The sequence below is a fragment of the Cavia porcellus genome, unplaced genomic scaffold, assembly GCF_034190915.1.
Source record: "Cavia porcellus strain 051 isolate PalLab524CR breed Dunkin Hartley unplaced genomic scaffold, mCavPor4.1 scaffold_38, whole genome shotgun sequence".
Taxonomy (NCBI): domain Eukaryota; kingdom Metazoa; phylum Chordata; class Mammalia; order Rodentia; family Caviidae; genus Cavia; species Cavia porcellus.
In genome coordinates, this window is record NW_026947521.1 from 4,995,832 (window position 1) to 5,009,263 (window position 13,432).

At 38.1% G+C, this 13,432-nt stretch overlaps 1 protein-coding gene across 2 annotated transcripts in view; it reads right to left on the reverse strand.

Moving 5' to 3' along the window:
- The window catches only part of Sin3a (SIN3 transcription regulator family member A), a 63,400-nt gene that overhangs the window by 30,953 nt on the left and 19,015 nt on the right, over positions 1–13,432 (reverse strand). For both annotated transcript variants that reach the window (XM_003463578.5, XM_063243439.1), the window contains exons 2-5: positions 11,147–11,368; positions 8,077–8,253; positions 2,901–3,007; positions 1,807–2,089 (exon numbers count right to left, since the gene is read on the reverse strand). In XM_003463578.5, coding sequence (XP_003463626.1) covers positions 1,807–2,089; positions 2,901–3,007; positions 8,077–8,253; positions 11,147–11,335 — 756 coding nt within the window. In that variant the 5' untranslated portion in view covers positions 11,336–11,368. The remainder of the gene's footprint in view (positions 1–1,806; positions 2,090–2,900; positions 3,008–8,076; positions 8,254–11,146; positions 11,369–13,432) is intronic.

Here is a 13,432-nt window from a genome sequence, read left to right on the forward strand (position 1 = left end):
TTATTCTCCTCAGGAGCACAGAGAAAGTTAAGTTCCAACTAAAAAGAAATGATGTATTTGATTAATATCCTTTTTTTTAAAATTCAGGACAAGCCATTTTAGGCCTACTCTAATCATACTGGACATGGGGGGGGAGCTGTTGAGGGGCTCACACATTCTGATATAAGTATCTCAGTATCAAAATTTCTAAATACAACCTTTAAATTGGAGCCACCTTCAATTACAGGAAAGTGTTTTCATGTGCAATTTTTATTAGCTCAAGGGGTATATACAGAAAAAACCTCATCCTATACAGATGTTTAATGACAAAGACAACACCTCAATTGTTGAAATAACTTCTCATAAAGATGTCTTCTACACCAGCTCTGTCCAGCACAACTCTTATCATGATGGGAATGTTCTTTATTTGCACCATCTTGTATAACATCCTCTACCACATGTGTTTACTGAATACCTGAAATGTGGCTAGAGCAATTGTATGTGTCTGAATTACGTTTAGATAGTGTCATTATGTATCTATATATATTATATATATAACATATATATTATATATTATATTATATATTATATATTATATATTATAGTTGGGTTCAGGATCTAGAACACGCCATTAGCCAGGTGTGGCTGAGCATGTCAGCTTCTCAGAAGGCTAAGGCTTGCTTGGTTGGCAAGTTCAAGGCTAGCCCAGGTAACCTGTTGTGATACTGTTTCAAAATTTAATTTAAAATGAGCCGGGGATGTAGCTCAATGGCAGAGTATCCCTGGTTCTTGAGTACTACAACCAGTCAACCAAATTTAAAAATAAAAAGAGCTGTTATAATTCAGTGGTAGGGGTCAGGGGTATAGCTCAATGGCACTGAGGCTGTCTGGCAAGTATGAGAGCCTGTTTGACTCCTGGTACCAACAAAACAAAACAACCAGTGGTAGAGAATTTCTGGGTTTAATCCTCAGTACTATAAAAACCAAAACCAAAACCAAAACCTTACCATCAACATCTTATTAACCTGATGACTTAATCTGGTCAAGGAATAACTACTGTAAAATACTGGCTATGAAGACCTAATCTGCCTATGATAAGATTTTTGAACTCTTATTTTTTTGGTACTGGGAATTGAACTTACGACTTTGTGCTTGCCAGGCAGGCACTTATGATGCTGAGTAAATCCATGGCCCTAAGGGGACCTTTTTTTTGGAGACAGGGTCTCGCTATGCAGTTAAGGCTGGCCTTGATCTCATTTTGTAGCCCAGGCTGGCGTGATCTACCACGCCCAGCTCAAGGTGACCATTTTTGAGTAAGATGTAGTGCCTATGCCTATAGTTCCAGCTACCTGAGAGGCTTAGGTGGGAGTATCACTTAAGCCTGAGGGTTTCAAACTAACCTCAAAATCTCATCTCAAACAAAAAAAAGACCATTTCTACTTGTGGGGTTAAAGTATTCTGGGTTTTAAAAGAGAAGCTGGGGACAGATTGTCAACTGATACAGATGGATTCATTTTTTTGAGATACATTTTCACTACACAGATTTGAGTTGGTTTTCAATTCACCATGAAGCCTAGGCTGACCCGAACTCCCAGTAATTCTCCTGCCACAGCCTTATAGATATGCACCACCATACCCAGCCTGTTAATTCTAAATAGGTATCTAAATCTGTGGTGTGTAAACATGAACCATGTGACAGTGAGGTGAGGACTGCATCTTCTCTGATAAAATCTCTCAGCCTATATGTCTAAGCCTTCTAGAGGGTACAAAGGAAGGGGCTTTCTAGAGGATGCATTTCACAGGATGTAACATTGTCCAAGTGCTTACCTTACTGACTTTGGCAGGTGGAGGCTGAGGAGCTGGTTGGGCAGTAGCTGGGGCTGATTGGGCTGAAGGCTGGGAAGGATGTTGGGGTGGTGGCTGAGGCTGGGGCTGGATGCCATGGGTAGGGATCTGATGAACCTGGCCAGGAGTTGTCACGTTCACCATGTCATTGGTCTGCACCTCAATTTTGTAACCAGGTGGCAAGAAGGTGTTGAAGCCCATGATCAGGTCAGGGTGGCCTTTGAATAGCTGGGACACACGACTGATCACTCCTGGAGTGTCAATGCTAATTAAAAAAAAAAAAAAAAAGAAAGAAAAAGAAAAAGAAAAATGAGTGGCAGGCTTGACAAACACCCTAGGAAGAAAATAACTTTTCACTAAGTCATCTCTAAACAGGAAAACAGATGAACTGAAATCCCAGTTATTTAGCTTTAGACTCAAAGGCGCTTGATCGCAATTTTGAACAAAAGCGCACTTATAGTAACAATTCTATCAAACAGGTATTTACAGACGAGCTACAATTCCCAATCTGCAAAGCCCAATCTTTCACATACCAACATAAAATTGCAAGGCATGTCAGACAAGCATGGTAATGCACACCTGTAATCTTGGAACTTGGGAAGCTAAGGCAGGCAAGACTGCTGTGAATTAAAGGCTGAGCTGAGCTGAGCTGAGCTGAGTTGGGCTATCCACTGAGTTCAAAGCTAGTCTGAAATACAGTGAGATCCCATCTCAAAAAATAAAGTTAAATCACGGGTCATATCTAGAATGTTCAGATGACTTATTCTCTAGGAATAGTAAAACCATACCAGAATATCAGGGCATCTTAAATTAACTAATAAATCAAGTAGCCTAAATCATTAAAAAAATGTTACTACCCTGATTGAGATGAAGCACTATGGAAAATTTATCAACAGGGAAAAAAATTAGTGGCATAATTTCCACCAATAGGCCAACATATAAATACATAAAGTAAAGGCGAGATTCTGAAAATTCAGCCTCCAAAAAGGCAACAGCTAAGGTAGGACTAAACTATATTCTCCCTCTAAAATCAACATCCCAAGCACAAACTTAAGTGCAACACACGTGTCTTTTACCTTTGAGATTTAAATTCCTTCATTATGTCAAGGAAATCATTGTAGACCTGAGGCTGACTGCCAAACTGTAGCTTCACCTGGTCAAGATAGGACAACGCATCCTCCACCTGAGGCAGGCACAAATCTCAAAGTTATAAAAAGATTATAAGTCAAAAACAATTTTAAAAAACAAGTGATTTAGGCTAAATTAACTCAAAACAGTAAATAAAATATAAATATGCACAGAAAGAATTAAAATGTACACATATGCTACTAATAAAATTCAATCTTAAAATATAAAACTTATATTTTAACTTATAGTTATTATAAATGATTTAACATATTTTTAGCTTTGCTTTGGATAATTCTGGAAGGATCAGTGACTGCTAATTCCATTAATACATTATCTATTTATTCATTTTGTTAGGATTCACTAAGGTGCAAAACAGCAGGCTCAATGTATTCATTAAGTACTCAATGACAAATATACTATGGCCCCATTCCAGGAAGCTTGTTCATGGAAATCACAAAATAGGAAATCATAGAATGCCCAAAGAGCACAGGGAAACAACAATGCTCTCTTTCCAAACAGTAAAAACATTCAGGCTATAATGGATAAACTGAGGCCTGAGTATCAGTCAAAGCAGGCAAAAATGAAGACCAGCAGTAAGTCAAGAAAGGCAGCTCAAGAAAAATCCCAGGCCAGATACCCTGTAGTACAAGTTGGAAACAGTTTTGTTTGGCTACACCCTAAATCCTGATTAAAAGAATAATAAGAGATGAAATAGAAGCAGGACTTTCTTCTTCCTTCCTTCACCATCCTGAAAGGACTTGTAAATATTTTTCAGAAGAGTTTAAATCTGTATCATCCGCATATTTGGCCAGTGTTGAGGGAAAAAAAAATGGTGGGAAAGCACAACAGACTGAAGAGAGGTAGAAGACCAGTAGCAGCACAGGGATACCTGGATAACCTTGTGAGAGCGGTGGCTGGAATTAAGAGTACAGGCCAAATAACAAAGCAGCACACGGATTCAGAAGCTGTCTAGAGTGACAGGATCTGCAGACTGGTAAGACATTAGGGACAACACAGAACATTCAAAAGTAACCCACAATGAAGAGGAAGAGTTTGAAGGGCTATAAAGTTATGAGGTAGATTTAGGATAACTTAATTTTTAGTTATTTAGCACATTATCTAAGGGAAATATTCAGTAGATATTTCCTATGTTCGTTGGGATATTTTGAATTATTCAATATATCAGATTTAGGAAAGTTCCCGAAATACTTGGTTTGACATAAACCAACTTTTTTAAAAGCCATATTATGAAAGAGAATATTTTGTTTAAATACACCATTAAGCGGTGCAATAGTGTGAATGTGTCCCCAAACTCACAAGCTGAAACTTAAATCACCAAAGTGAAGTGGGATCTTTAGGAGGTTGAGTCACAAAAGCAGAGCCATTCTGCATGGGGGAAGCAACTAAACAGAAGGGCTGGAAGGAACCAGTGCTGGACCCCTTTGCCTTCTAAGTGTCTGACAGAAGACAGTGCAGTAAGTCACCACCTTAGAAGCAAAGACTGGGCCTACATTAGACACTGAACCTCCTGCACCTTGACCTGGGATTTTCTACCATCTCTCTCAGATATCTTATGAAGAATTACTCAGTCTCAATTATCTTGTTAAAGCAGCACTAATGGATTGAGATAAATGGCTGCAAGAGCTATCTAAGCTAGGTGCAGTAGTCATCCTGTAGTTGCTACTACTTGATTTTTTCTTTTTCTTTTTTGGTACCAGGAATTGAACTCACGACACCTCATATTTGCCAGGCAGGTGCTATGCCGCTAATCTAGTCCCATCCCTACTACTTCAAAGGCTATGGCGGCAAAACCTCAGGTACCACATCTCCATGGGATGTGGTTAGTCAGTGTTTCACAGCAGACTGTATACTCGGTCAGTTCCTATGTATTTTGCTACATTACATTTATAAATGACATTGGCAATTTATGTTGACAGTCAGTAGACTACTTAGTTTGTATTAGAAACTTTTCATACTGAAATGCTTCATTAATGGCCCCAAAACTGAAAGTCAATATATAGTAGGGAAAAAAACCTTCAGAAGATAGAACAGTATTTACTACATGATTAAAAAAAATGTTACAAAAAGGAAAAAAAAGATAACATACCCTAATGACTACATAAGAGAACAAGCTCAGGAACTCAAGGAAAGAAGTTGTGTGTGATATGTGTACATCTACAATACAAAGACATTTCAGGTCACAGTGAGTCATAGTTTAAAAACTAGTAAAATAACACGTGCTTAAAAAAACAAACAAAAACAAAACAAAACAAAACAATCAAAACAGAAAACCAGCATGACACCTATACATAAGAATAGTGAGGAAATTACATAATTATATAAAATACAGGTCAACTCTAGATGAAAGCATGTACACAGTTCCAGGAACCACAATTCATGTTTAGAAGCTATAGATCTAAGGGGTAACTTGGGGAGACTGCTGGTGAATTTGCCTGACTCACTTCAACAGGTATTTATTATAAAGGTATATAATATCCCTTCTCAAGTCTGTGGTTTTGCTGGAGACATAGTAAAGGAACCTGCTAAGTAGGGGCCAAATATCTGTGCTGCTGGCAATTTAACAAATGATCACAACAAACATTATTCAAAACCCTCTTTGTTACTTGTCCACAAATGTCCACCAATGATGAAAAAGTATAAACAATGTTGATTCTTAAAATAACCTAAGCATTCTCATTGAACACTATCATATGATATAAACAGTTTAGTGAAGTTGATCAAAATGCTTGTGTTTAAAGTGTTTAAAGACTGATCCAACAACGACAGGCCATGTGGAATCCTAAGTTAAATCACATCAAGATAAGAGAGTATTGCCCCTTTTCCTCATCAGAACTTTCCCCAACAAGTTATTGTACTTAGAATACAGTGAAGGGCTTGTAACTAAAAAACAGAACAAAAAATACCAACTCTACCCTCAACTTACTCATGACCCAAATCCAAAGCCCTCCTTCCCTGGTTTCTAGAAAACAAAACACAATCCATAAACCATACCCTCGATTCCAAGGCGGTACCCGAATGAAACAGACTGCCTTCACAGAGCTCATGGAGAAAGACCACAGGAATAATCATATTTTCGTTAGCTTAATAGCAAACTTACAGGCTTCATTTTGGAAAAAATGGCCAGGCAGGGTGGCACACACCTGTAGTCCAGCCTGGGCTACATAGTGAGTTCAAGGTTAACATGAACTAGATAGTGAGATCTTGTCTTTAAAAACAAAATACAAAATGAAGGCATTAACTGAAAAATACTGGAATGAATTGCACTGTTTTAAAAACCAATTTTCAATCTCAGTGAAATGCACAGTTCACTGTGGTATTATATTCTGTGACACAGCCCTCACTCTACAGGCAGAGTGGAAAACCTTTCTAATGAAAACACAAAGTTTTCCCAAAAGATCCAAAAATGCATTCTCTTTACAGTCTATTCTTTAGTCAGTTCTTGATTACTTAAGCCCACATAGATGAAAAACTAGATTTCTTCTATATAGCTTTGTCCTGGTAAGCCTCATGATATGAATGTAGCATTTTATGCCCTTAGGCTAATATTCAATAAAATTTCTGAGGACGACAATCATGGAAAAAACTCTGTAGTACAAGACATTCCACCTATCCTCAGTGGTTAGGTGTCAGTCACTCAGCGGATGCCTGAACCTCAGGTAGTGCTGAATTCTAGATACTTTTTATTTTCACCTTATCACATAAAGGAAGCTCTTTACAGCTTCTCTTTAGCATATCTGAACTGCCATCATCAATTATTCTTGTACCTTGGGGCCATGATAAGTAAAATGAGGACTATCTGAATGCAAAAACTGTAATACTGTGAGAGTCCATCTGATGATCTGATAGCCAACAGGGCTATGACATGACCAACGGACAGGGAGTATACAGTGCAGATATACTGGACAGATGGATGACTTACATCCCATAGACAGAAGGGCAGTGTAAAATTTTGTAACACTACTTAGAATTGCATGGGTTTTAAAACTTAAGTGTTTATTTCTAGAACTTTCCATTTAATATTTCTGGACAACAGTTGACTATAGGGAACTCAAACAGCAAACACCTGAACTACACAAAGTAACCATGGATTAAAAGGATGATTGTATCAAGGGAACCAGAAGGTGGAAAGGTTTGCAACACAGAGATGTGCCCTCAAAGGGATACTGTTCATTCCTACCTGTGACTTGATATAATTAGGCTATTATGATCAAGCAAAGGCATACTTTCTTAACTCTTTATACTTTTAATTAATATTTTCTTTACTTGATTTAGAAAAAATTGAAACCTAGAACACTTGCTGCACCAATCACACATTTTGAAAAGTTACACTGAAGAGATTAAATTATTGACAGATACAAGTTCCAATCCTTCAGAGTGCCTCATGCACTTCAAAGCACTAAAGCCTACAGGATGTATTCAGCTTCATGATTACAGTGCCCACCAACTTCATCCAAAAGCAGCACAAACTTTACTGAGGAAGGGTTTGAAGATGCCACCAACTTAAGTCATTCATAAAGAGAAATTAAAAGATGAAACTGGAAGACATAATACTGGCTTGATTAAAGGACTGTAGCCAATAATGAGTGTGCTCAATAAAGTCTTTTATGATACTAAGAGCAGTAAGTTTGAAAAGAAGTACCCAAAAACTATACTTTAAAGTTTATGTTGCACCAGGCATAGTGGTGCATGCTTTTAATCCTACCACCTGGGAGGTAGAGGCAGAAAGATCATCACAAATTTGAGGCCAGCCTGGGATACATAGTGAGTTCAAGCACAGCCTAAACTACATAGTGAGATCTTGCCTTAAAAAAAAAAAAAAAAGTTTATGTAGTGTGAAAACAGCCCTTCAACCGTAATAAGCCAAGTATCATGCATTTATAGTCCATATACATTTCTTAAGTGTATTCTTTTCTTCATTAGGCACTAGTACCATAATGAGAGGCCAAAATGAGAGAGCAGGTTTCAAAATAAAAACAAAGTGAAACTTCTTAGTACTCAACACCTTGTCTCTTGTGCTACATTGTAATAGGCTATGTTGTAATAGGCTGTATTCATTATTTTCTAAAGATAAACCTTTGACCCAAGAAAAGAGCTGAATCCCACCTTGAGCCTCTGAAACTGCTGCTGCCCCTGCACTGGTGCGACTGGTGGTGCTGGATGGGCATGGCTCTGGACTACCTGGCTTCCATGGGGCTGCACAGCTGTTGGGTGATGGTGGCTGCTATGAACTGCTGCTATGGTGGGCCCATGGCTGCCAGAGCTCTGTGGTACAGCTGAAACCTGAGGTGGATAAAACACAAAAGAAATTTCTGTGCATTCTTCTCTAAATCCATTAAAAGAAATAACCCAAACCCACAAAGCATGCCTACATATCTCTGTGTGCACAGTTAATTAATGAGAAACCTAAATTTCCCTGAAAGGAAATTGGTGAAATAAATTACAGCCACCTGTAAGAGAATCTTTATAGGTATTAAAAAATTATATAGCTTAATACTTCTTAAACTGTCTTCAGTAAAGGTCTAGTTTTTCTTAAATTCCAATCTGTCATGAACCATTACTTTTATAAAATACCATACAAATAAATTAATGAAAAAGGACAATAAAAATACGTAAGCTCATAATTTTCATTATTATATTCTATAGATATAAATTATGATGTCCTCTTGCTATGTTACTTTTGTACTTATTAGAAGCTAATAACAACATGTACAGGTCACCTAATAAGAATTGGACTTTTGAGTAGCCCTGATAAAGATGTATTTTTATATTAAAAATATTGTAAGCCTAGATAAAAAATATATAGCAGAGTATTACCATTTAATTTATGAAGATGGAATTGGAAAAGGTTTTTTTTAAAAATTCATTGTGCTCATTTTGCTTATCTTTATACTCATTAAAGTATTAGTCATATGCTGCACAATGACATTACTGCCAACAATGGATCGCATATGTGGTGTCCCATAGGATTCTTTTTTTTTTTTTTTATCCTGTAAGATTCTAATGGAACTCCAAACTCCTACTATGCATGACATTGGATCAGGCATTTGCAACATAGCTCCCATGTCTGTGGTGACATGGGTATAAACACAAAAAACACACTTATTGCACTGCTGCCAACTGCATCAAAGTACAGCATGAGTATGCACAGCTCATAACACCTGATAATGATGAGTGATATGGCTGGTTTATATATTTGTTGAACTTCATCACTACTTTCAAATGCACTCCTACTTATTAATAAAAGTGCACTGCAGAAAAAAGTATGATGCGTTCTGCTACCAGCAGCCTCGCGTCCTATCGTGTCTCCTGACTGGCAGGGACATGTTCCTAGGCTTGCGTATGAAGTCTGTGAGGTTTGCAAAATGACAAAAATCAGCTAACAACTCACTTCTAATTAGGTGCTCCTATTGGTAAGTGAAAAATATTTAATTAAGTTGTTGGTAGTTTGGCCTCAAATATATTTTTCTATTCTGTTTCTCTCAATCTATTGTTTTCTTACAAATTCAGAAGTGAAATACAAGCAGAAGTCCCTTCCATTTCTATTATCAAAAAATACCAATTTATGACTTATGGAGCATTTTAATTTTCTTATTTCAAAACTCTTCATCACAGGGCCAGAGATCTAGCTCAGGAGCATAAGTGCGTGCCTGTCAAGCCCAAGGTCATGAGTTCAATCCCTGGTACCAAAAAAAACACCACAAAACTCTTAATCATTAAAGATAATTAATATTGATATATGATTGCTTCATCCCCAAAATAAGGAGAATAAACAAAATGAAACTTAAGTTTCTTTAAGCAATATAGTGTGGACACAACGTAAGAGAGAATAAGCCTTTTTTTCAACCCCACACAAGTCTATTAAAAAAATTGCCCTGGGGTAGGGCAGGCAACTATTTATAAATCTACAATAATAATATAAAACACACCAAGAGTAAAAAGAAACTACTTAAATGATCTGACAAGTTCTAACAGAGGAAAGGCTATTAATTTGAGTTTTTATAGTCCAGCATACATGCTTTTTAAAAGTTTTACAAAATTATAGGTTTTTATAAGACAGCTATAGTTTATAAATGTTTGGGACTGCTGGTTTTATATAAGCACATTACAATTTCCATGTAAGAATACACGTGACAACCCCTAGTACACGAAACAGTCACAAACCTGCTCAAATAATAAAAATAACCACCCAGGGAAAACAAGCAAGATTTTTTTCTCCTAAATCCCAACTGAAAGATTCAATCTATTGCTGGATATGTCTCACACCTGAAGTCCCAGCACTCTGAGAGACTAAACAAAAGGATGGAAAAGTTCAAAACCAATCTGGGCAATTAGCAAATTAAGGGAGACTCTTTTTTTTTTTTTGGTACCAGGGATCAAACTCATGACCTCTCACTTGCTAGGCAGGCTCTTGTGCCACTGAACTAAACCCCAAACACCAAGATTGTCTTAATAGTAAAAAAATAAGGCCAGCGATATAGCTCAATATGAAGACTTAAATTCAATCCCCAGCTTAAAAAAAAATTATTCTGTTTTCTGACTGCTGTCCTAGTCCTACACTGCAAATATTCTACCACTTCAAAAGAACCCTGAGGAACACCTAAGGACTCAGCTTTTCCTCCTCAACCTCCCTATGATGAGTATTATCACTATGTATATTTACAATGTATTAATAAAATAAAATAAATTTAAAAAATAAAAATAAATTCCTACTAATAAACTTCTAGGTCAAAAAGTAAGCTGTCTGACACATGGCTAGGGTGGCAAGTCAGTGGCAGAGCTCAGGGAAGAGCCTGAGCTGCAGTCTACTGTGCAGCTAGCGTGTTTATTATCCAGTATATAAGGTCCTGGGTTCCATCCGCAGTACCACATGCACACGCACACGCGCACACACGCACACACACACACACACACACACACACACACACACACACACACACGGGAATCATAGACAGTGGCTCCCTCTGTGAGTAGGGAAAAGGATCAGAATTAAGATACACAAACTTCAAAGGCCATGACATTTTTAACAAATGTAATGTTGAGTATAGAAGTGTTTACTATTTTTGCTATTTCATACACCTTAATCATTCTATTTCAAATCAAACTTAGTGAAAAGTGTTTTAACTGACAGTTACTGATCCTCCTTTACTCCCAGTCCTGGGCTGGCCCAGCTCACCTGGTAGCTGGGTGTCACTGAGTACTGAATGCCAGTGGCTGACTGCATGGTCTCAGACACTGCTTCATACACAGGAGGCGCAGGGGCAAGCACACGGTGCTGGTGAGGAAAAGCCTCTGTGCCACTAGGGATCCTCCGCTGCTGGGCTGCATACACTGGTGACTCCTGGTCCTCCAGACGCCGCTTCATTCTGCGTTCATGCTCAGGGATGCACTACAAAGCCTGCAGAGAGCAAGCACAATGACATGAAAGTCAACTTATCTCAAAATTTTTGACAATTGAGGTCTAATTTTTAAAATATCAATTGTTTCACAATTGAATGCTATCACAGAAAGAACATGGGCCAGGAATAATATGATAAAAGTTCTAGACTTATCAATTTAAGATGCCATGTAATTTCAACCAATGTGTTGTTTCTTGTGATTTTAAGTTTTGTAACTAGAAAAAAAGTTAGAATAACTCACTTTATGTCACTGATGGCAAATCTATAGCATATGTGCTTCAGTGAACACACACAGCCTTCTCTGTCAGCCCTTGAGCTAATGTATGAGTTAATTTTTCTAAACTAAAACCTCAGTTATTCAAGTTTAATTGCAGTGTTAACATTTAGCAACAAGTAAGTGAGCTCTGGGTTGCAATTTGGGCATTCAGTTCCTAAAAGGTTCACCATCACTGCTCTAGGTTTCTTCTGACTCTAACAATGTATAACAGAAGAGAAGGTTTTAGCTGAAATTTTTTTTTTTTTTTTTTTTTTTTTTTGTGCCAAGGATTGAACTTGCAACTTTACACTTGCCAGGCAGGCACTTTCCCCTCTGAATTAAATCCCTGGTGGCTTAATATTTTTGTAGAGTACATTTTATATCTAACAGGACACAAATAGTACTTTTTTTTTGGTACCAGGGATCAAACTCACAACTTGGTGCTTACCAGGCAGGTGCTTACATCACTGGGCTAAATCCCTAGGCTCATACATTGTTTCGTTTCATTCATTGATTAATTCATTTATACTGGGGCTCAAACTCATGACCTTGAGCTTACCAAGCAAGCACTTGATCTGCTGAGCATTAAATCTCTGGCTCTCACCAATAGCACTTTACTCAATCATCCACTTGGATCTTTTCAGAGTTTTTCAACATCAGAATGCACCACAGTTAGAAAAGCTAGGTGTGGTGGTCTTATTTGTAATCCAAGGTCTCTAGAGGCTGAGGCAGGATTGCTGTAAATTTGAGGCTGTCTTTGGCTACATAGTGAATTCAAGGACAGCCTGAACTACTATGTAGCAAGACCCTCTCTCAAAGAAAAAATTCAGTGTCAGACAGACAGACAGAGAGAGAGAACAAGAACATGAAAGCAGGGCCTGGCATCACATTCCTCTAATCCCAGCTATTTGGGAGACTGAGATAAGTGGATCCTAAGCCCAAGGACTGAGGAGTCTAGCAAAATAAAAAGGGCTTGGGGACATAGTTCAGTGGCAGAGTGCTTATGAAGAGAGAAGAAAGAAAACAACATAAAAAAGAAGGAAAAGAGGAAAAAAGAACACGGCAGGCAATTAAGCTTTCAGGAACCATCCCAAGACAACCTGAGGCAATGCCTTACCACTTTGCCATTTATAGAAACTCTTCAGCAAGACATCCCTACTGTATTAAGAACATGCAAAATGCAGGAATAGTGGGAGATTTAGTAATCTCTCACAAATATGTATGCTCTCTCTCTCTTCTTTTTTTGAGGCAGGATTTTACTATGGATTTCAGCCAGGCCTTGAACTTTCTCTGCAGCCTAGGCTAGCCCGAACTCATGGCAATCCTCCTGCCTCAGGCTCCCAAGTGCTGGGATTTACAGGCGTGAGCCACCATACCTGGCATAAAACTTGTTTTGTAAATGGGGAAAACAGCTTTTACTTAAGTTTCTAGGTCCAATCCTTACCCTCCCACCCCTATTCCAGGAGCACACATCCCTGGAGGGGCAATGGACCAAGACAGGCCTCGCGCTTTACCTGCTCTGTCTCACCATCTTGGCAACCCGCTTACTACTTCAATCTTCACCTCTGAAATAGTATTTGTCTCTCTCCCTCTTTTTGTCTTTTTGAAACACGGTTTCATTATGCAGTTCAGGCTGGCCTTGAGCTCACTTTGTAGTCTAGGCTGGCTTCAAACTCACAGTAATCTTACTGCCTCAGCCTCCCAAGTTCTGGGTAAAATAGCATCTCAGGTTCTTATACTTCACAAACTGAAGTCAGACCCCAACACAGTAGTGCAATTCTTTTGTAGTAAGCAAGCCATTTTTAAT